This window comes from Drosophila elegans, unplaced genomic scaffold (assembly GCF_018152505.1).
Source record: "Drosophila elegans isolate 14027-0461.03 unplaced genomic scaffold, ASM1815250v1 contig_149, whole genome shotgun sequence".
NCBI classification, from domain to species: Eukaryota; Metazoa; Arthropoda; class Insecta; order Diptera; family Drosophilidae; genus Drosophila; species Drosophila elegans.
The window spans coordinates 16,615,113-16,639,260 of record NW_024545513.1 but is presented as its reverse complement, the minus strand read 5'-3'; the positions used below and the strand labels follow the sequence as shown (position 1 = coordinate 16,639,260).

General features: G+C 38.0%; 3 protein-coding genes across 10 annotated transcripts; 1 reads left to right on the top strand and 2 right to left on the bottom strand.

Annotated features, from left to right (window-relative positions):
- Positions 1-866: 866 nt before the first annotated feature.
- On the top strand, positions 867-6,357 carry LOC108137631 (endoplasmic reticulum chaperone BiP). 4 transcript variants are annotated; one of them, XM_017259417.2, is made up of 3 exons: positions 867-1,118; positions 2,964-3,107; positions 3,611-6,357. In XM_017259417.2, exons 2-3 carry the CDS (start codon positions 2,983-2,985, stop codon positions 5,454-5,456), a joined length of 1,971 nt encoding a protein of 656 aa, XP_017114906.1. In that variant the 5' UTR covers positions 867-1,118; positions 2,964-2,982; the 3' UTR covers positions 5,457-6,357. The 4 variants fall into 4 exon arrangements, with proteins under 4 accessions (XP_017114906.1, XP_017114908.1, XP_017114907.1 ...); XM_017259419.2 differs by lacking the exon at positions 867-1,118 and adding an exon at positions 1,649-1,773; XM_017259418.2 differs by lacking the exon at positions 867-1,118 and adding an exon at positions 1,668-1,794.
- A 591-nt stretch (positions 6,358-6,948) lies between these two features.
- On the bottom strand, positions 6,949-16,387 carry LOC108137633 (casein kinase II subunit beta). Of its 5 annotated transcripts, none has more exons than XM_017259421.2 (7): positions 16,271-16,387; positions 15,534-15,609; positions 15,174-15,276; positions 14,924-15,115; positions 13,550-13,739; positions 13,360-13,441; positions 6,949-8,466 (listed from the first exon to the last, which is right to left on the bottom strand). In XM_017259421.2, exons 2-7 carry the CDS (start codon positions 15,603-15,605, stop codon positions 8,398-8,400), a joined length of 708 nt encoding a protein of 235 aa, XP_017114910.1. In that variant the 5' UTR covers positions 15,606-15,609; positions 16,271-16,387; the 3' UTR covers positions 6,949-8,397. The 5 variants fall into 5 exon arrangements, with proteins under 5 accessions (XP_017114910.1, XP_017114911.1, XP_017114915.1 ...); XM_017259422.2 differs by lacking the exon at positions 16,271-16,387 and adding an exon at positions 15,761-16,062; XM_017259426.2 differs by lacking the exons at positions 6,949-8,466; positions 16,271-16,387 and adding an exon at positions 11,399-12,979.
- A 547-nt stretch (positions 16,388-16,934) lies between these two features.
- On the bottom strand, positions 16,935-20,639 carry LOC108137604. The gene is made up of 4 exons (XM_017259379.2): positions 20,366-20,639; positions 17,839-17,976; positions 17,654-17,777; positions 16,935-17,346 (listed from the first exon to the last, which is right to left on the bottom strand). The coding sequence occupies exons 1-4, from the start codon at positions 20,525-20,527 to the stop codon at positions 17,030-17,032; spliced, it is 741 nt and encodes a 246-aa protein (XP_017114868.1). The 5' UTR covers positions 20,528-20,639; the 3' UTR covers positions 16,935-17,029.
- Positions 20,640-24,148: the final 3,509 nt, after the last annotated feature.

The following is a 24,148-nucleotide window of genomic DNA, read 5'->3' as shown; positions in this document are numbered from 1 at the left end:
TAATAACAAGCCTTCTTTTAAATTAAATCTAGTTCCCAATCTTAAATATATACATAAATATTTGTTAGGCTCAATATTTTGCCTACAAAATCTTGAAAAGCCGAAATCTCGACAATTTGTCAATAATTACGCCCCACTTAATAACGGTAAACATCCAGACACAGCTGGAAATTAACGGTAAACCTGGGGCAACGTACACGTCAGTGGTAGCGTTACTTCGGGCAAACGCATATTTGCATCAGACAAACTCCAAAAAAGAAGGCCAAACATCTCACTCTCTCCTCTCCGAAAATGTTTGGGTAAACAAATAGAAACGACCTCGGAGAGAGTGAGAGAGTGTGACACGTCAGTGCTAAAGGTGCAAGAAATTTAGAAAAATATCGATAAACATAAAATTTTTAAAGAATTATAAAAAAAAACCTTATATCTATAGTAAATTTAAATTTTAAATTTTATTTGTCTTCACAATCATAATACAAAATTAAAAATATTACAAATCATGATTGTTTTAAAAATTATAGACCTACAAATGTAGTTTAACCCTTTAAAGACGAACCAACATTCCACAATCAAATTGTATAAAGAATTTATTATTATAAGAGTTATGTAAGGTTTTTATAAATTTCTGTGGAATAAAAACGTGTAACGGAAACTCCGCTACTTAAACGTACAATTAACAAATAATATATTCTTTAATACATGTTCTAAAGCTTTATATTTTTCCGAACTTTTTGGTATAACGTTATATTTGTTTGATATATTCGATTGGCAGAGACCTATCGATGTTTCCAGAAAATTAAAAACATCGACACGTCAGTGGTACGTTGGAGCCAAGAGCAATAAATAGCCGAGATACTGAGAGCGATAATCATTTTCAAAACAAAAGTACAAGGAATAACAGCACAGCAAAAGAGATACGCGATTTAGCAAATTAAAATATTCCAATAAGAACAACGTAACGCGCTGTGACCGCATATATTTATAAACAAAAAAACGTTACATTTCCATTAGATCAAATAAAACCCACGCCAAAAAACAACAAAGACTAAACTACTGTGACAAAAAGTGACAACTAACTAATTAAGTGAATATTTTTTTAATAGTTTTAGTTAGCAAATGTAAGTACAAAAAAGAGCTTCAAATTATTAATAAATGTGTGAATTATGATTGTTGTTGGCATTCAAATTCGAAGAATTTAAGAAAATATTTATGTATGCTATATATTCATGCAGACTTTGGCATCAACAAACCGAACACTTAAAATGTAAACAGACTTTTTTTGTTTTTTTTTTTTTTTTAATGTGTGCTGCTTTTAGCAGTTAGTGAGAAATAACTGTTAATTTATAAACTAAACGTCGTAACATTGCCATAATTTGTATAAATGCTTGAAAACTGATCTAACTTAATTTAATTTCTTTATAACAAAAGCCCTAGGGGTTTATAAAAAAAACCGCTAGCTAGTACGATTTTTTATAGATCTCTACAAATATACTAAAATGTAATTTAGAATTCTTTAAAATTTGTTTGTTTTGAAAACATTTTGTTAAAGGCGGTTATTTGCTGGCGCAACGCTCGTTTTCCAACACTAAACCACCACTGACGTGTCTTTTTGGCCCCAGAGTTGCACGCGTGTGTGTGTTGCCGTGTATGATTGTGTGCGAGCGTGGAAAGCGCCGGCAAAAAAGTCAGAAAGTAGTCAGCTACAAATTCTGCTCCGTCAGTTCCATTTTGAAGCGTCGAGAAAGCACATTGAATCGAAACAAAGTAAAACCTGTGAGTTCTTAAGCAATAAGTGTAAGTGTCAGTCAAAGGAAGCAACATACATAGTTAGCAACAATAACTAAAAGTGCAATCGCATTGCCAGAATATTCGTGAAAAGAGGAAAAGCGTGGGGCGGTAACAGAGGGTAAAGGGCCACCAATACACCGCAAACTTTACAGTCGCCATGTTGGCAAAATGAAGGGTCTAATAAAATACCTGTCACCACAAAATATTTTGCCAGCACGTGCCCAAAATAACTAAAAACGTGCGAAATTCGGTTTTCAAGTTGCATCAATAATAGCCAACCAATGACGTGGTGGTTGGCCGTGACGCATAATTTATGTTAATATCTAAATAGCCGGTTGGGTGAATGAACTTGGGGCTATTCTTCTTTAAAATGTATTTTCCAATATTTTTTTGCGAATTCATATTTAATGGTCTAGTTATTTTACAGTTAATTTAAAGTTCATTTTAGAAGAGCGCCTGCGCATGCCGCTGTCTGTGTGAGTGGGTGTAGGGCTATGCGTGCGTGTGAGTGCTCAATCCGCTTGGTACACGTCATTTATAAGCATATTTGGCTCTTTTGTTTCTCGCTGGCCAAAAGTACACGTCAGTGGGGCATAGAAACAAAAGAATAAAACTTGAGTGGATAAACCTAGAGAGCAGCAAACAGCTGTGCAAACTATGTTTTTCGTGGGGAACTTTCTCCAAGTGCGTGAAAGAACTAAAAGAAAACCAGTTATTTGGCCGGCCGCGCTCTCTCTCTCTCTCTCTTCCTCTCCCTATTTTCTCTCTAAGAAAGAACCAGAAAAATGTTACACGTATACAAATTTCGCTGCTCTCTCTCCTGCGACGTCGGCGTCGGTCAATGTCAGTAGCGAGATGAGCGCAGCGCTTAGCACTTGCCGGGCAGTTAGCCATTGGAGTAGACGTGTTTTTTAACCGATCTTGACTATACAGGACCCACCGATAAAGGTAGAACTATCAACGAATAAAACAATCTGGTTGCCAAAGTGGCACAACTAACGGTTACCTGTTGACAGTTGACCGACGTCAGCAGTCGTTGCTCTTCTCCCTCTCTCTCTCTCTCTTAAAGACAGTGCGTGTTTGTGTGTGTGATTGTGTTGACGTGTACAAAAGCCGAGCTTTAAATAATTGTCAAATTAATTACTAATTTCCATTTTTCACTTATGTATTTGCAGTTTCTGAGAGATCTTCAATATGAGGTTATGCATATTACTGGCTGTCGTGGCCTTTGTGGGCCTCTCGCTGGGCGAGGAGAAGAAGGAGAAGGACAAGGAGCTGGGCACAGTGATCGGCATTGATTTGGGCACTACGTATTCCTGGTAAGTTGTCCTGCAAACCCTTAACCCCATACACGCCCACTTGCCTTATCTGGATCATAGCGATAATTTTCATAATCGGGTTTTCTTGCTATAATTTAGCTTTTTGGAGCTGATTTAAATAAATAATTCATGCTAAAAATTGACTATTTAAATTAATAACCCCGTAGAATTGCTTAATAATTGTTTGCACCTAGCTTTATTTGCATTTGCACACATGTTTTAAATTAAAAAGTGTAATATTTTTTTATTTACAAAAAGAACAAAATCGCAATATCTTGAACATTTCACTTCATACAAAAAATTCATTCGTTTAATTATCAGCTTGTAGGTTGCCACCCCTTAAATAGAGTTCTTCAGCCTAAAAGCTTTTAAAAACCGCAGTAACCTCTTATCTTCTAAAATGCAATTTAAGCTATTACACTTACACGTGGGCAATAGTAATTTTTCCAGTTGTTTAAGGTCCAAGTTTACTAAATTATTTTTAATTTTTTTTTGTTTTACAGCGTTGGTGTTTACAAGAACGGACGCGTTGAGATCATTGCCAACGACCAGGGCAACCGCATTACTCCCTCCTACGTGGCTTTCACCGCCGATGGTGAGCGCCTCATTGGAGATGCCGCCAAGAATCAGCTCACTACCAATCCGGAGAACACGGTCTTCGATGCCAAGCGTCTGATCGGACGCGAGTGGTCCGACACCAATGTGCAGCACGACATCAAGTTCTTCCCCTTCAAGGTTGTCGAGAAGAACTCGAAGCCCCATATTAGCGTGGACACGTCGCAGGGTGCCAAGGTGTTCGCCCCCGAGGAGATCTCCGCCATGGTTCTGGGCAAGATGAAGGAAACCGCCGAGGCCTATTTGGGCAAGAAGGTCACCCACGCCGTCGTCACCGTGCCAGCCTACTTTAACGATGCTCAGCGTCAGGCCACCAAGGATGCTGGAGTCATTGCCGGTCTGCAGGTGATGCGCATCATTAACGAACCCACTGCCGCGGCTATCGCCTATGGTCTGGACAAGAAGGAGGGCGAGAAGAACGTGCTGGTGTTCGATCTGGGCGGCGGCACCTTCGATGTCTCACTGCTGACCATCGATAACGGAGTGTTCGAGGTGGTGGCCACCAACGGTGATACCCATTTGGGCGGTGAGGACTTCGATCAGCGTGTGATGGATCACTTCATTAAGCTGTACAAGAAGAAGAAGGGCAAGGACATCCGCAAGGACAACCGCGCTGTCCAGAAGCTGCGTCGTGAGGTTGAGAAGGCTAAGCGCGCTCTGTCCGGCTCCCACCAGGTGCGCATCGAGATCGAGTCCTTCTTCGAGGGTGATGACTTCTCCGAGACCCTGACTCGTGCCAAGTTCGAGGAGCTGAACCTGGATCTGTTCCGTTCCACCCTGAAGCCTGTGCAGAAGGTGCTCGAGGATGCCGATATGAACAAGAAGGACGTGCACGAGATTGTACTGGTCGGTGGCTCCACGCGTATCCCCAAGGTGCAGCAGCTGGTGAAGGACTTCTTCGGCGGCAAGGAACCATCCCGAGGCATCAATCCCGATGAGGCTGTGGCCTACGGTGCTGCCGTCCAGGCTGGCGTGCTCTCTGGCGAACAGGATACCGATGCTATTGTGCTGCTCGATGTCAACCCACTGACCATGGGTATTGAGACTGTGGGCGGTGTGATGACCAAGCTGATTCCCCGCAACACCGTCATTCCCACAAAGAAATCGCAGGTGTTCTCGACTGCTTCCGATAACCAGCACACTGTAACCATTCAGGTGTACGAGGGCGAGCGTCCCATGACCAAGGACAACCATCTGCTGGGCAAATTCGATCTGACCGGCATTCCGCCAGCACCCCGTGGCATTCCCCAGATCGAGGTCTCGTTCGAGATCGACGCCAACGGCATCCTGCAGGTCAGCGCCGAGGATAAGGGCACCGGCAACAAGGAGAAGATCGTGATCACCAACGACCAGAACCGTCTGACACCCGAGGACATCGATCGCATGATCCGCGATGCCGAGAAGTTCGCCGATGAGGACAAGAAGCTGAAGGAGCGTGTGGAGTCGCGCAACGAGCTGGAGTCGTATGCCTACAGTTTGAAGAACCAAATCGGCGACAAGGACAAGCTGGGCGCCAAGCTGAGCGACGAGGAGAAAACCAAGCTGGAGTCGGCCATCGATGAGTCGATCAAGTGGCTGGAACAGAATCCCGATGCCGATCCCGAGGAGTACAAGAAGCAGAAGAAGGATCTGGAGGCCATCGTTCAGCCGGTGATCGCTAAGCTGTACCAGGGTGCTGGCGGTGCTCCTCCCCCAGAGGGCGGCGACGATGCCGATCTCAAGGACGAGCTGTAAGATGGCCCTTACACCCACACACACAGCCCAGCCCACATCCATTCGAGATCATAGTGTTGGAATTAATTCAGACTGATTAAACAATTATAACTTAATTGCAAACGCAGTAGCCACAACAGCAACAACAACAACAAGAACATCAAATATAGCAGAGACCACAACAGCAACAGATAATACTAATTCAGCATACCCCTCAGCAGCCATCCCCCCGCCCTACGCCCATCCATTCGACCTTTAAGTCAAAATCGAGAAAGACCAAACACAATCCTTTTTTATACATTTTTTTTTTTTCTACACTTTATTTTAAAGTATTTTTTTTTGTCAACAAAAAATATGATAAATGTAATCACGATTTATTCGAGTGTTCCTCGCATTCCTCGCGTCCTTCCGCCCACTTCCCCACGTTAGCTGCATAATTATGTAAAACTGTACATTTTTTTTTATATATATACACATAACTGTGACGACTGCAAGCCCCGAAATCCCAGAGAAGTCGCAAATCAATAGGCTAGCCTACGGATATGTAAAGCGGAAGCAACAAAACAAAAAAAAAAACACAAAACACAGAAAAATGTTATATGTATAAGCGTGTAATAGCCCGATTCGACTGGCGCATTCGCATTTGAAATTTTCGAATGGCATTGCGAATGTGTCAGGGGAATCGGGTTATATGATGACGAGATATAGAGGAGCGTCTATGAGAAGGCACAGGGAGCTGCGGGCGTGCGGAGAATAGGTTGATGAGAATGCGAACGGCAAGAGATAAACCACAAAAACACAAGAAACCACTAAAAAGCATCGGCCACAACATCAGCCAAGCTTTATAAAAGGATTCTTCGATTTTACGAAGGATTTTCTAATTTATTTAAAAATAAAATAAAAAAAAAAATTGAAAAAGAAAGTAATTTGTTTTAACATTTGGGTGCAATCGGGTCTTTTTCCAGATACAAAATAACTTTGTCGGTCTCTACTATTTTTTTTATTTGGTTAAATAAAAAACTTCACATACATAAATCGAAATGAAAAACTCGAGGTCTTAGTTTGTTATAAATTTTTATAAAAAAAACACTTTTCGATAATTTTCTTGTGAAATAATCAGTGCTTTTAACTTAAACTCGAAAGTGTTTTAAAAAAAAATTTCTTGGTCAAATATTAAATAACGTTGCTGACGGTAAATTTCAGAAAATTGTTAATAAATTAAAAAACAAAAAGTAAATAAAACGAAAAAATCACACTCCAATAAAATTTACCCTAATTTTATGGTAAATTTTTCTAAAATGAATGGCATTTCCTTTCTTAAGTCTAGGGCAAAAAACCAAAAAAATAAGAATAACTTCTAAAATGTAGAAAATAATTTTAAAAATATGTTATAGGATTTTTTTTAAATTATATAAACTTACCAGTGAGGTTTAAAATCGGCTCTGATTTCTAAACATCGACCTCTAAAATTTTCTATTTAATAAATTTTCCACATAAATAAAAGCTTTTTTCGGTTTTCATTATCTTTATTGTTTTTTCTTCATTCGCTGGCATCGAAATTCATCATCATTTCCTTGCGCATCATATCAACCTTATCTTTGTTTTTCTATATAATTCCTGCGATAACGGTATTATCTTCTTACGCCAACTGCTTCCTCATTCTTTTTTTGTTTTAATCTTAATTATTCTTAAATACATTAAAAAAATACATAAAATATTTTGTTGGTTTCTGTTTTTGTTTTAAATATCAGTTCTGTTCTCGTTTTCGCATTCGATCTTGAATTTAACGAATTCGGAAGAGCTGAAATTTCACCCCGCCGCATAACTTTTAAATTTCTGGGCTCTTTGGATGAGTGGAAATATCTGAAATTCCGTATTCGTTCAATTTAAACTCAATTCGAATTTGGGAACAGGTCTGGATGTGTATGTGTGTACATATATAAATAAGCTAACGGTATATTGTTTATATGTTATATGTATATGTATTTCTATATAAGTATATGCACTCTCGTATTTCGAAAAAGGGAACACCGAAAATTCGAATTCGGGTCACGTTCAGTTTTGGTTTTTACTGTTGTTGTTGCTGTTGTAGGTTTTCTGCTTTCAGCTTTCAATATTTCCAAGTTTTTGAAGTAGTACGCTTTGAAGAAGAAGCAAATAGCCTAGGAATAGGAATTGTTTCGGATTGGGTTTTTGTGGGAAGAAATGAGGAACAGAGGTGGGAATCCGGCCACTTGACTAAATATTTAAAAAAAAAACTATTTCTAAATCGGTTTAGCCCCTCTCATTTCACTTAGTAAATAAAATGCAAAGAATAAAGTTGAATACACTTGATCAGTGCCATCTGAGCTTTAGGTTAAAACGCATATCTTATTTAGGCAAAAAGTAATCTAATAAAAGTCAGAAAGAATAAGAGTTGTAAGTTTGTAAACTCTTTACTCAAAAGTATTTCAATACGTTATTGTTTTTCTTCACTTTTTTGGTATTTATTGGAAATATTAAAATTGGTATTAAAGATCTTTAAATATTTGAAAAAAATTGTACAGCAAAATCAGTTGTTTGCACAATTATTTCGTGGCAAAAAAAAAAAAGTATATTTATACTGAATAAGTTTTTTTTTATTATTAGATTACTTTTTACCTTTTCCGCAAAAGCTCTGGCCGCACTGCACCTGATCCTATTTTCTTTTCTTATTTTTCAAACAGGAGCTGACTGTGTGTGTGTTTCGTTTCTGTATGTGTGAATAATGGCTCTTCAGCTTTTGAATCCAGCGTTGAAGATTTTGATGTTGGTCCTTCCTGTCTATCTGGGTCATATCGTAAACATATTCTCGCTCGTTTCTCCAAAATTGTTTTCCTCAGTGTGGCCTGGCCTGTGTGTGTGTGTGTATTTGTATTTGTATTCAAGTTTCTATGTGTGGGTGTGTATCGGCTGCTGGACTGCTTGGCTGCACTGCTTGCGCTTAGAGGCGCTTGGGAACCGTATCGGCATTATTCTCAGGCTCTTCGTCCTTGGGCGGCTGACCACGTTGCTGCACGGATCAGCGAATTACCATTATCGAAACGGATCAGATCGTATTAAATTAAAAAAAAAAAATAAAATAACACACACACAAGGCAAAATATGGAAAAGGAGAAAGTAGAAAAAGAAAGCGGAAGAGAAAGAAGAAACACACACATCAATATCATTTCAATCAATTGTAGGAGTAAATGGGTTTAAATTCCCCCATGGTTTCATTTCGGCAGAATCAAAATTAATGCCATTTCACTTTTTTTTTTTTAGAAAATAGTGTAGAGCTAAGGCTTAGGTTTTTTTTTAACGCTTGATTTCAATTTTAAAAATTCAATTTCAATATAAATTTCTGTTTCATTATTATTTCTGTTTTAATATATGACTTCATAGTTTTATTTAGGTATAAGTGAAATAGCGCCAATAGCCACTCCGCCAATCTTATTTTAAAATTGGAAAACAGTAAAGGAGGTTGATAATGGTATGGAATGGCTGCAGGATGTTGACTGAACCTTGAGTGTATTATACCAAATGAGTTGGCAGGGCCAACGGGAAAGCTATCTGAAGGATGAAAAAAACGTAATTGATGGTATACATATCCCAATAAAAATCCGGGGTGATATGTATGTCCTTCGAAACCTCTTCTTAGTCATCTTCATTATGTGTGTGTCTCTGCGTCTCTGTGTGCTATAATTGAAACGCTAATTTTTTTTTAATTTTATGGTGTACTCCTGAATTCTCAAGAGATTAAAAAAAGACTTTAAATTTGTAACTTGAGTAGCACGTATAGTGAATATTTTCTTTTTTTAAAACTAGCTTAAAGTTTGAGGAATAGGATTTAGTTAAATTTATTTTGTTTTCATATACAGATTTTTGTAGAAAAGAAAATGAGAGATTCGAATTTGCTTAAAAAAGTACCGCAAAGTATGCTACAAAAACTGTATTTCAAAATTTTGCAATCCGTCCGTTTTTTGCTGAATAAAAATGTAAATGGTTATTTTTGTTTAATCTCTCGAGTTTTCTCGAAGACCCATATTAATGTATTTTTGCGGGGAGTGCCAGTAATAGAGTGTTATTGTGTTGTCCATGGAGATGGAAAAGCAAGCAGTGCCAAACATAGTGTACATTGGTAGGCGTATATATGGCGAGTGAGGTGCATGTTCAGACCCATTTATGGTTAATAATAAAAATAAGCCAATAATGTATAATCTTAGAATATTTATTTGTTGTATTCGTTTCACATTTGCATTCGGGTCGGCCAGCTAAGCGTAGGATTTTGTGGGATATATAAATTAGGACAGGCGAATTCTGCAGCAGTCAGCTTGTGTCACAGCCGATTTTATTTAGCAGTGTATCGTCGTTGTGGGTTAATTCAGGATGATCGATAGAGAAACATTTTCAGCAGAACTCCTCTAACTTCACTGTAAATATAACTAAACCTTTCAACCTATTTTATAAAAAAGGTGTTTAAAGTTACTTCTTTAGAAAACACGTATTTTTGAAAAACCCTTTTTACAACTCATACATAAAACTAAAAAACTAGCTGAGCTCATTAAAATTCTTAAGAAATTATATTTCAAATTTTCTTTACTGATAACAATTTCAAAACTATCTGTAAAAAAAAAAAAAGAATTTTCAATTTCGTTTTTATAAAAATATTTGAACATAATTTCTCCATAAATAAGATATTTGATCAAGTGAAAGAAGTTCGTCTGTGAAAATGGGGAGGGCTCTACGCACAACGACGATCACTCGGCCTCGGCCTCGGGATCGGGGCGACTCAGAATCTCCTGACAGAGTGCAATGTAGTCCTTGAGGGGTGCCAAGCATAAGCATATGGAAAAGTGAAATCAAATTAAAAAGGTATGCGAAAATACCCTGTAGCGAGGGCACATGGAACATTAAACACAGCGGTGACGCGCAAGTGACCTACATGACACTAAACAACTACTGTCAAAATAATAGCAAACATTCATATGAATTAAATTATAAAGATCAACGTAAGTTCAACAGAAATACATTTACCACAAATGCTTATAGTAAGTTAATTTTGAAGCACCTTTCTATTCTAAATTAAATCAATAAAATTAGAAAAGCAAAGGTTCTGCTATTTTGTATGATATATGACTATACTTAAGGGTTTAGCAAGTATAGTCAAGGCGTATTTTTACTAAAACCATCTTTTTAAAACGTAATGTCCTATTAATCAGGAGTTAACATATATCAAATTAACTAAAAATGCTTTCTTTGATGTTATTTTGACTGTACCTGTAATTGATCGTGATATATTTAATGTAAGGGAATAACTCTGATTCGGAGTGGCGAAATGATAGACTGCGTTTTATATTAAATATCAGTTTCGTTTTATTTTAGTTTTTGTTATTATTACTTTTGTTCTCCATTATTTTCATTTCTTGTTTAGTTTTATTTTCTCATTTATTAATTGTAAACAGTTTTCTGCACACTTTCAGATTAACTTATCAACGGTCCTCGGCCTTTCTATCGATCTCTATATAGATTTCCATATATATATATTTATACTTTATTTCTAATTTTCTTAAAAAACGTTCTTCACTTCTCGTTTTATTGTTTGTGTTTTTGTTTTGTTTTGCGTTCTCATAATTTCCGCAAATATTCATATTGATCTTAACAACATAAAAAAACAAATTGAATTAATTCGTTTTGGCAGAAGAAATGCAATTCTACATTATTACAATTGTGAAATGCTGTTGCAACTACATACAATACGTTTAGAATTAAGGAACTAAAAAAAAAAAAAAAACAAAGGGGAGGGAAAAATTCAGTAGAATTAATATGGAAACGATTCCTAATTGGAACCTTAAAAAACTAAACTATACCGGTTAATGCCGCTACAACTGAAACATAGCCGAAGCCATGTTTTTTTTTTTTTTTTTTTTTTTTTTGTAATTTTACTGAACACACACAATCTGCAATCAATTTTAAAAGCTGGCTTCTCTATTTATTTATCTTTCGTATTCTTTGCGTTTTTGATTGATTGTTGAACACTGTCACACGATTTTTATTGCTTCTGTGAACGGTAAGGCAACACTTGCCGTTACTCTTGGTTTTATTACAGTGTGTACACAAGGGAAAAGTATGCAGCGCGAGGTCCTTTTCCCTGCTTGTCCGTGCATGCTCATGAGTGTGAGTGTGGCTGAGTTGAGTGTGTGTGTGTGTGCTTTTTTGGGGCTTCTTGTTTATTCATTCGGTTCGTTGCGTGGGCGCTGCCTGCCGTCTCTCTTCCTCATCCACATCCTTATTTTCCAAGCGGTTGCTTTTCTGCTTCTACTCTTCTCTTCGTTCTGTGTGTGTTTTGGGGTTATGTGTGTGTGTGTGTGTGTGCGTTTGTTTAAGTGAGTGGATGTGGATGACTGTATTGGATGTAGTTTCTCTTATTTCGGTTTCTTCTTGAGGGAGCTGGGTTATCCTTAATTCTTGCCCGCCGCTGGCTTGGGGATCTTCGGCTTATTCGCAGGCGTTATTGGCTGCTATGGGATTTATACAGGGTATCATTAGCGTTGTCGTTTACATATGTAAATGCTGATCGTTATGTTGTTTTTTTTATTATTTGGAAGTACTACGTTGCTTATATCGTTGTTTTTTCTACGTTAAATTACTTTCTCCTCTTCCTATATCTCTCTCTTTCTCTCACACACTCTCTCTTCTCTGTCTAATTCGAGTCTCTTTTGTTTGTTTGTTTCTTGTTTTTTTTTTTTATATTTTTTTTTGGTCAAGTGTTGCACTGCCAGTGTTGTAAAATGCCACACAAAAAACATACATACATCAAAGGTGACGAAACGAACGATTATAAAAACACAAAAATCGGTTAATTGACTAAAGCAAATAATATATATATATGCATGTGTGTAATGTGTGAGTGTTTGTGTGTTTTTATGAGAGTTATGAATGGTATAGTCCTTGAACTTAAAAATCAATCTTAAGGATTTCCTGCTCTATGTAATACTAAAAGCTAACATAATACATATGTTTTTGAATGTTTTTATTTAGTTTAGAAGAAAAAAATTGAAGTGAAGTAAATAAAAACTAATATCGCATAAGGTTTCCTCATGGACTTTTTTGAATGTGCTAAATGAAAAGGTGTGTGTGGGTTTATCCTTTCTTCTATTTCGTTTTGTAATACAATTTTTCTGTTTAATGTTGAATTTTGTTCTTTTTTTTTAAGTTTTTAAATATAAACGCAGTTTGTTTTTGTTTTGTTTTTTTTTTTTAGTTTTTATATTTGTATAAATGATTCTTTGCTCCTGGCGCTCAAAAACCTCAATACAGTTGTCTCTCTCTCCGTCTCGCTTCTCTGTCTCTCAGTGTGGTTGTTGTTGTTGTTGTGGTTGTTGTGTGTTGCTGTCTATCGGTCTTCCCGTTGTAAACTATCGTTTCGATTTTTTGTTTGGTTTACATGCAGTATGGATTATTTTTGTTTTTGTTGTGTTCGTGCGTATGTGTTTGTGTTGTTGTAGTTGTTTTTTGTTGTTGGTGGTATTATTGAATTAGTTTTTCTACACACAATGTTAAGAATCGATCGATTGGAACGATCGATTGTAGATCGATAGGTTTTTTTTTTCAGACAGGCAGAGACACGTTCAGATTCAGTATCATATTCAAGTTCAGGTTGTCGATCGGATTTTGTGGATTGATTTGGTATTTGTGGTGGTGGTGGTTGGTTTGGTGGTTTTGTATGTGTGGGGAGAGAAAACAAATAAAAAAAGATATAATATATATATATATATATATATATATGCTTAGTTGAATGATTCTTAGGTGGCGTTTTTAGTCAATATATAGATTTTTAGATTCAAAATAATATACAACAAAAAAGATGAGAGAGTGGGGGTATAAAGGGTAAAGACTATAGCTAGTTTATAAGTTTTAAATTTACCGCTCGTAGTGGCATTTTAAAATTGGCTGCTGCCTGCAGCTGAATTTGATAAGCTAAGCTGTGTATTTTAAAGCCATACAGCCTGTTTGTAGTTAAAGTTGCAGGATTCGTGTTGGATATTCGCAAACATAGAAGGTATAAAATGATGTTGAGTATAAGTATATCGAGGAAAATGTATTCAAAAAGTCACCTTGGAACAAACTGATTAGTAGGACGCTTGGGACGATACTCGGGATGCACCATGAAGAGCATGTGTGGAAATCCAGTGCCAAAATAGGCGCCATCGGTGTGGTGGTGGCGCGACGATTTGGGTGTGTACACGTCAATGCACTTGGGGCAATAGGTTTTTACCATTGCCTCGCCGGGGATGTCCGACAGACCTGAGAAACATCAGAATATCATATTATTAGGAGTCACTGAGTTGCGTCTTGCAGATATGTATGGATCAAGTTAATAACTTTAACAACTTTAAAGTACCATTTTTTGAATTGTATATTAGAAGATTAGAAAAGAAGGATCACAATCATGCAATAGTTGGTTATGAACAAATACAAGTACAATGTTTATTATTCCGATCATTTTCACACCCGTCTGGCTTAACCAAACACAAGCGAGGGGATTGATTGTATTGCAATCTATCGAATTCTTTGAAATTGAATCTCCTTCTTCGTTAGATAAAGTTAAGTAATTTAATGATGTTGACAACGCACATTTTCAAGAAATACGAGAAATAGAAGTGCTTATGTTTGGATTACGATTTATCATCCGTTTCTCGTAGGGGGCCGCGGTAAAATCAATTTTTAAGGGGAAATTTATGCTGACGGATTTTAGATTTTAGGCATTTTTTTTAAGTATAGGTTCATAATTGTTATTAATATTGACATAAGTCCTTCTATGAATCAAAATCTAATGGATATGGATGGAAAATATAACGACATTTAGTTAGAAGCCGTGTGACAAAAAGATTTTGTATATGGATAGCGTTATTGATAAATGTTAATGAATAACGAACCATTAGGTTCGACTTCGAAAGATTTTAAACGGATCTGTAATGCTTAAATAGGTTTTCAGTTTATGTTTTAAAAATGAAGGCGATCATATCCTATAATTTGGGATAGGTTTTGCAGGTCCCTTGAGGATCTGTTACTCGGCGAATAGAAAAAGCTTTAGTACATGTTTATGGCTTAAGTTTGATGGGCTCAATCAAGGATCTTATGAACAAGGAAGCTTTTGTACCGCTCTGTCATTCTGGGGATGGAACTGTTGGAACTTCAAAGATCTGTTCTTTAGGGATTTAAATTATCTCTAAGTAGAGCTTACATTTTACGTGGGCAGCTTACGGATAATGTTTTTTTTTTACTTTGCACAGGTTCTTAAATGATCTGTTATATCAGTAAAATAATTTATATCAAGCAGAAGAAATATTTTACTTTGAAAAGCCTTAAATTTGAATGAAATTTAGTTTTTCAAGGATTTGTTACATAGGAAAGCGAAATTGAAGGCAGATTTGTTCTACTTGCGATACTTTAAATATGACGGTTACTTTAAGGATCCCTTTACGCACCTAAGGGCAGCATGGGCTGACTTTCGCAGTAGACACGTGGGCAGTGTCCGAAATCGCCAGTTTGATATTTCTCGATCATTTGAGCGATGCCGCGATTTGTTAGTATATATCTAGCGTGTATGAGGCCGTAGAGCATCTCGGCGGCCTGCTCGGTCATGTCGGACTGCAGGGGATTGTCCTCGAGCTCGTCCTCTGGGGATCAGACAATATATAAGCTGGATAATTGGATTTATAGAGGGAGACCACTTACCCGGCTCCAGATCCAAGATCATGTCCAAGGCCTGGCGATAGTTAGGCACCTGCTCATTTAAACCAGTTAAATTGAATTTATCCTGTATGTAGTCTTCGTCCACCTGGAATATATATATAGGGAAATTAGATCTGTTCATGGAATATATATCTTTATATATATATGGTGTATCTGGTGTATGTGTGTGTACAGTTGGGCACAATATTGCCCCACCTTGCGGCACACACACACACACACACATATATATATATATTTACAGCCGCAGCTCAGGGCTGCACTTTGCAATTGTTGCACTTATAGCGCGCGCTTAGATAACGCCAATATAGAAAATCGGGGGAAATATGGTGGGTAATATCTCACCTCGCAGAAGAACTCATTGCCACGAAGTCCACAGAACCAGGTGACCCAGGAGACTTCCTCGGAGCTGCTCATTTTGCTGCAAAATAATCGAAAGGAATTGCAACTTTTTTTTTCTGACAAATTATCCTGCACACGCATACAATTATGCACATGTCACACACACACACACGGACAGGGGCGCACACACACACACAGACTGGGGCAAATGCTCACGCACTATTACATACATTAAGGGGATTATTTTGCGTAATTTGGCCTGGCGAGCGGAATTTATTGTTGAAATACCATGGAACGCAAACTTAACGAAAGTTTTTCTTTGGTTTTTTTTTTTTTCTTTTGCCTCCGCTTCTTGTTGCTTGCACACACTTTCACACACACTCTCTTTTTCCGCTCCTTTTTTTATTGACAGGTTTGCGTGTTTTTATTTTAATGTTTTAGATTTCTCTTCGACTATTTCTAGTTGTTTGGGTGATCACGCCGTTTCGAATCGGGAAAAATGAAATTTTTATAATCGTATTTTGACAAGCGCTCATACAAAATGTGCCGAGCAGTAAGAAGAAGCACACTGTGGAAATTGAGAAAAAAAGAGACACATATACAGGGGCCTACACACACACACACACACACAGGGACGAGCACACACGCACGCCTATTCACCGAGGAGCGCAATCCACGCACACTTGCTCGTCTTTTTGCATTATTCCCGCTGTGATTGTCTTCCAGTGGCCAACACTCACCTAAATTGTTAATAATTACGCGAATTGATTGACGTTTGCAATGCAGCAGAACCGGTAAAGGCAAATATTGTAGCGAAGACGTACCAGGTATGCAATCGCGCCAATCGATATGCAGTGCCTGGTTATTGCCTATCGCACCATCACTATGCGATACATCGCCCAGTCAGATTTCCGTTCTTTGCAACACTGGTTGGACTAGAGCGCCCACTTTGGTTTTAATTGACACTGCTGAGAATTTCCCATATATTATCGTACAGCACTGTGTCAATCAACTTACCTCAATTGTTCTTTTCTTCGCTTTAATAGCTTCAGCACCAACAATTGCAGCCGCAAGGCGCAGGCAACCCCGACCAGATCCAGCTTATCCATTTTTGAATTGCAGAACACTGAAAGCTTTGCTTTCGGAAATTTTACAGCACTCTAGCAAGTCAGCTGTTTCCGTTCGTGTTTTTATTTGAAGCATCGATAATAATTATCTCATAAATCGATATGTATTATTTTAATCATTATAATTGGCGCGAAATTTAGATTTTTTATTGAAAATTAGTTTTCTATTAAAAAAATGAGCAGTTAAAAGGTTATAAGTTAAACTTTACTGTGAGTGTGTATCATATTTGCGATGTAACACACATCAGTATATTTAAGTTTAATAAAGCAGAATATGTATTGATAAAAGATTATATATTATAGACTTCAAACACTTATTTGAAAGGATCTTACTTAAGAGCAAGATGCATTTTTGTAATAAATACATATATGTCACAGCTTATTGACAATCTTAAATATCTCCTTGGCATTCTGGCGGCCATTTAGGACATAGGCCAGCGGATCGTCCCGACTCGATTCCATCAGATTGTCGCAAGACTCCTGACCGATGTCGAACATAAAGGATGCGTCGATGTCCTGCGGCAACTTGCCCCGAAGAAAACTGATCTCATTGTCGGCCAACGCTGGTTTGCGGGCCAAAAGCAGGGCGGAAAGGTATCGCGGTTGCTTTTTCTTTTCGGCACAGTGCATCACCAGACCCCAGTTGTCGTAGTCCGTATCCAGGACGTACGTATTGTAGATGCCCTCATCTGGAATGAAATAGGAATGTTAATGCGAATTTCATTTTAAGCAGATCAAACACAAAAAAACCCTTTAAAACAAATCTCTATCTATCTAGCCTAGCCCAATCCTTGGTAAATCTGAGTAATTAAGTAAATTTTTTAGAAAGAATTTACAACCTTAAAAATTTTCAGGAAACACTCAATGTATGTTCCTAAAAGTATGCAATTAAATTATAATCTCAGCTAAGCTAAACCTAAAATGTGTTGCATACTTTGAGGCTTCTCCTGCTATAATATAACATAAATAATCTACGACTATTTCCTCTGTACTCACATATATCCTCCGTGTGCTGCCAGTGTCCCGGCTCCTGGAACTTGGGTATCATCCAGGTGATATTGCCGACAAGCTTCTCTCGCAGCGGATCTTCCGCGAATATATAACTAAAATTCATCGTTATCTATTTGAAATGGGAAACAAAAATGTATATATCGGGTTATAGAATAATCACAGGCACCCACATGTTGATCATCCTTGGAGAAGGAGAAGTGACTACGCATGCAAGCGTATTCCGGCAGTTCTTCCGTGGAAGCATAATACTGCACAACGTGCCAGCAGCCCATCATCCGTTCCAAATCAAAGTTTTTAATGGCACCCACCTATAATAAATAATTGAAATCCAGAAACATTAAGATTAACACGTCTGAATTTTTTGTTTTAAAAATTACTCATACGATACGTATGCCAGGAAAAAGTTTCACAACAAAAAAAAAGTCACTTGAATCAAAATAAGTTTTCTAATTATGTTACGTATAAGCTCTTAAGACATTTTTTTTTTCAAAATTTATCTTCAATTATGTTATGTTTTAAATTTGTATATGTTTTAAATGCACCAATGCAGACAGTAATATCAAGGGGAAAGTAGATTTTAAAACTCTTCTAAGCCGAAATGAACTTATTTTTCGAAACATACAAATATAAATAAGTAAATAAACATATGTTTACCCATTTGTTTCTAAAGTATTTATAAATACAGGTGGGGAGTTCAAAACCTCATAAATAGCTAGTAACAAGAAAATAGTTATTGAATACACAAGTTAAAGACTGCAAGCAAAGCTAATAAATAAATAAGTTAGATAAACATTAAGGCCACAAATGCTTGGCTAGTTTTCCCCTTTTCAACTTTGAAAAGCTGCAGATATTTACATTGTTTGCCTTGGCGACCACAAAACAAACTTCGGGAGGAGAAAGAGAAAGAGTTAAAGAAGCGACAGACGACGAAAGCCGTTAGCGCTGTCACCGTGATTGACTACTGACAGTTCATTGAGGAGTCGGTGTCGCTGTCTCTGTTGCCGTCTCTCTCTGCGACGCTATTGCCGTCTCTTTTGCTGTCTTTCAAGACGCGACTTGCAGACGAGAAAAGCAGACGCAAGTCAGCCTCTGATTGATGCGCCTCAAAAGCGCATTGCACCGCATGTGCCGCCCCCCTTTTCACTCCTCTTTACCACCCCTTTCTCTCCTATTCTCTTTCTAAGTCTCTACGTGCGTGTCTTTTGTCTATTCTATTTGATTGTTTTCTGGCTTTTGGCTCGCTTTTCGGTGTTTGTATTTGTATTTGTATTTGTATTTGTGTGACTGCACCTGCATCAAAGTGCAATTGTGGCCGCCAACGGAGATGTAGACAGAGGTGGAGAAAAGGGGTAAAGAAAGGTGTGGAGAAAGGGGACCACGGGGAGGAATGACAGCGAGACGCAGACAACGTCTGAGCCACTTAGAAAGTGTGATTGATTTTGGCATCGGTGTGAGCCCATTTCTTCTGCCTTGCTCTTTCTGCGCCTCGCTTTAATGTCCCATTCATTCTTGTCGCTAGAGATGGAACGTGCTCGATAATCGATAGAGGGTAGGGTATCTCAGTTAAATTTTGCTGTGATTAAAGGTAGAAACCCAGACGAAAATCTCTATTCATCAGATGACTTTTTCTAATGGAACAAAATATGTTTCAGAACAATAAACAAAAAAGTAACATTCATCACGATGTTATAAGAACAGCAAATATTTTAAGTTAAGTGTCTTCATCAGGGCTTTTATAGAAATTTCTTCCTACCAAATTCGGTTGGAACTTCTATATTATGATGTATGTACATCATCACATCCGGTTTGTATCAGTATTTACAAAATATTATATGTTCTTCATTTGTTGATTGATTTGTTCATCATATTTACATTCCAAGAGAATTGGGTTGAAATAGATTTTTGGGATACCTCCATTTATATAAGTATACAATTAATTTATGTGTTTTATAGCTAACATAACATAAAATTGAGTTACCGAAGTTCAGCTGAAACCACAAACGTACATAGACTCGGTTATTTTTAATATGTAAGTAGGTGGTGTCATCGCTAGTGGCTTGATATATGTCACACTGTGACCGGCATATTGATGAGCCTATAAGCTTCAGCTTTAGTTTGGGTTTGAGATGCTTTCCTCCGGCGGCTGTGCTCAGAATGAAATCGAATCGAAGTGAAGTGAAGTAAAGCGTTGCCAAAGAAAGTGATCCAGTTAGGAGAGGCCAGGGACGTGACCAGGGACGGGAACCTGTACTACCAATGCTGCACCTGCATCCAAATGTCAAATGCAGTCTTAACCGTATGCCGTTCTATTTGTTTTGTTCTTTACTCAAGCAATTTTCATGTCCTAAAGGTGACCTCAATTTCCAATCGAACTGCAATTATTCTCTTAGAAACATTATTTGGGAGTTTGCAGGAGATTTAGTAGATATGTCAACCCGTTTTTAGTTCATTTCATGAGGGACTTAAATTTGACTAAGCAAATTACATTCTTGCTAATTTGAATTTTTCCTCTATTAGGCTATGTATGTATTTATGTGCGAACTTACTGCGTCTAACTAACTAATCTTTAAAGTTATGTTTTAGTAGACAAAGTCTAAATATTCTTAAGGGTTTTCTTTGTTAATAGGAGAGTCATCAAAGACAATTACATATATTTTATTTTTTTAAATTTGTCTGACCAATGGGTAGGGTACAAACCTTGGGACACCGATTGCTCGGACCGGAGCGCCTTCTGGTCTGATAGGCATTGCTATTGTGCCGTGTCCACAAATTGGCATTCACTGAGGGGAAAACATCCAGGATCATTAAAAGCACGGCGAACAGTAGGAGCGATCCATTCCTGCCCATGGTCGGGGGCATTGTTCTGGATCACGGGGGGCTATAGTAGTTTATTGTCGTTAATCTTCCGGCGGGCTCAGACGCGCGATCGCCTTTGCGTTGTCGCTGGCACTGTTTTCGATGGCACTGCGCCATCTCCGCCAGCAACATGCGACATTAGCATCCAGCAATAGCTACACTTAAAAAAAAATGTATTTTAAAGAAGATTTTTAAAAAAAAAGTAGAAGTTTCGGCATACATCAGTGGCTGGTTGCAATCATAAAATATTTTCTTACAAGCTTATTAAATTTTAAAGAAATTTTTTTGTTTAATAAATCACTTACCTTGTTTAAATAATCATATAATCATTTGAGTAATCATATTTTCATTGAACATCAAGTTTGACATTTTCAAACAATCACTTTTCCCAAATTGTTTTTGTGAGTGTGCCGCAGCAACAGCAGCGGATCCGAACGCAACGGATTCGGATGTTTCTGCGGATAAGGCGCCTTCTTATTGCCACAGAGTTCTATGGGAATCGCTGGGGCTGGCTTATTATCGGTAAGCTGAAAATAAATGCGACACTTCTGAGCACTTGTCTGGTTTCTAGCTATGTATAGAAGTTCACTTGTGTATGAACGAGTATAAGAGATTTCCAGAATGATGGGTGTTTAGTTTATGAGTTGAGTTCACTTCACATAAATGGCAACTTTTGGCAAGTAATGAAAAGAGAAAAATTACAATTAATTTGAATATGTAGTTACATATACATATTTTTATCTTCATATCATTATTTGTGTGTACGAATTAAAAGCATATAACATAGAACGTACAGTACAAAATATTCCAGGTCATGTTTTTCCAATCCTATCTGGCCTTGTTACTACTAGATTTACTACTAGATTTAGCGATTTTTATAGACGAACGCATCACTTTTCCGAGTGGTGAATTCCCTCGTTCATTTAAATATTGGAATTTAATCAGCCGCAGTCCCTCTTCCTCGCACTTGCTCTCTTTGCATGAGTGCGGGTGAGTAAGTTGCTCTTATCAATTATAACGTCCGTTCGTATCCAGCAAAGTTCCAGTCAATGCCTTCCATGCATACTTCCATAAGGAAAGAGTCTGGGGATTGGGGAGCGGAGGGAATTAGTATATTTGGCTGCATCTTGTTTTCACTTGTCGCGTGGACGCAGATTTCCTGATTTCCAGGCAACTTTCTCGTCGCTGAGAGCGAAATTTTCGGGGTGGTGTGTTAGGAGTGTGGTGAAGGTGTATTGGGGAGTTGGAAGGGGAGTGGAAACAGGAAACATTTTAATAGCCTGCAAATTTATTCTTTACGATCGCCAGAACGAACAGCGCTCCGATGGACACTTTCTCTTTATTGCGAAACGAGTTGCGCGGCATTTTCTCGACCGGACTGGAATGAAACTGGACATCCTCAGAGGTACTGCTACTTTTGCCGCCGCTTCTTCTTCCGCCTGCGTCTGCTTTTTAGTTTTTTCCCTGATTTTTGTTCATAGTTTTTTTTTTTTTTTTTTTTTTTTTGAGTTGTCTGGTTTTGCTGGCCAGCCCAAAAAAGCGGCGCAACTTTCGTCGCCGCATTGCGTTGCGATGCGTTTGCGGCCAGTTCCGGCTTCTACGGCAGCTCCTTCTTTGCTCCTCTTTCACCTCCCGCCTCCTTTCTTCGCCTCTCTCCCTTCGCTGTTCGCCTCCCCTCTTCTCTTTTCCATTGCAGACGAGACAAAGCGAAAACGGCTTTTAATGCGACAGCGAAACGAAACGATACGAAATAAAGCAACAAGTGCGCAATCGGAGAAATGTCGCCTGCTCCTTCCTCTCCCGCATTCTGCTCTTCTTTTTTTTTGTTTCAGTTCCTGCTCTCTCACTCAAAAATTGTGTGTGTTGCTCGGATGAATGAAATCTCAGATCAAGGGCGGATAAAGGGCAGGATCATTTGTGAGAGAAAGGGAGAGCGTGTGAAAGGGAGCAGATTAAAACGGCTAATAAGTGGGCCGCTGTTGCAAAGACCCTTAACCCATATGTAAGCAGGTTAAGATATTAAATTTTGTTTAAATACCCGTATTTTTGGATAATTGTAATCTTAACGAAAAAAACTACCAACTTTAATTATCATTAACAAACCTGTGCCATAAACATTGTTTTCGAGCTTTTTTAAAATTTAAATAAAATAACAAAAATGTGATATATGAAATTCCTAACTTTACAATCACATAATAAGTTAAATATAAAAGTCTCAATTTATCAAAATTATGAAAACAAATTATACGATTTTATTCTAAAATTCTTGGTTCGGTTTCACAGGTTTTTACCAAAATGAACATATTAAATATATGTATAAAATATCGAGGAAACTGTTTTCTAAATAAAAACTTAAATACAAAGTTAAACATTAATTAAACTGAAGTAGAGACATAAGATATGGAAACCCACACAAATCAACTTAAATGACAATATGTCAACCAAAATAATGGAAATAGTTAAACTTTTATTGCATGACATGTGGAAGAACCATCATAAGCTAAAGTTAAAATAGTTATTTATTTTACATTATTTCTGCTTGGGTTTTGAATTAACGCAAATTATCGTCTCATTTGCCCAAGTGATGGTTCGGTATTATAAGGTCCAGGCAGAGGGACATATGTTTGTACTCAAAATCAAACTTAGTAAACCCAGGCCCGGATTTTACAACCCTAAATAAGTGACATCTTTTGAAAATATATTATTAGAAATACTGTACGAAGCTTTCTTAGTGTGTTTATCTGATTTCTCAATGAACCGCACTGAGCTTTTGGACACGCCAGCCGATCATCCAACCGATATGGCCATATAGCAACCAGGAGCGGACTCGGGGTGTGGGGCTGGGGATTGGGAACTGGCCTCGTCACTACCGGAATGTCTCACATGCATTTGTGCCACGCCCGAATGGCAACAGGTGGGGCAGTTGGAGCCACAGGTGAGCTCCAGGTGACAGTCAGGCAGACGGAATGTCTGGTGCGGTGTGGATTGGAATGTCAAACGTTTATTTGCCGGTAATTAAATTTGAAAATGATTTAAATTTCACCAGTGAATATTTCAAATTGGTCTTAACACTTTCTTCTCGCACTGTGCGTCTTTTTTCCCCAACATCAGCATCAACATCAGCATTAGCTGTATTTGTATCTGTCTCTGTTTCGCCACCGGCCCACCCGCAAGCTGCGTCCGACTCGATGACCCACCTAGGAACCCCCCTTCCCTCCAGCTCCACGAAGACCCCTCTTGCCATCCACCGCCCATGGGCAAAACATGGGAGCAATCCGGCTGATTGGAGATTTGTTTTCTATTTGCAATTGATCGATGCTCGCCTGCCAAGCAACAACAACAGTCACATAAAAACGCAAACAAAAAAGTTAACGCCAAAATTGAGCTGGACGTTGTTGGATGGTGTCCACGTCCGGTGGTTTCGTTAATGGCATACCGACTTCGGGATCAAGCAGATGGATAATGGTGCCAGCCAAATCCCACGGACCTCCTCGTTTGGTGATAGCCAAATTGCTTATTCCATTTTATTTAGGTTTCTAAAGATTTTAGTTTTGGATAGATACAAATTTGTTTTTATTAGTTTCATTACTTACTTCCAGACATTGATCCCTCTGTCTGGATCCA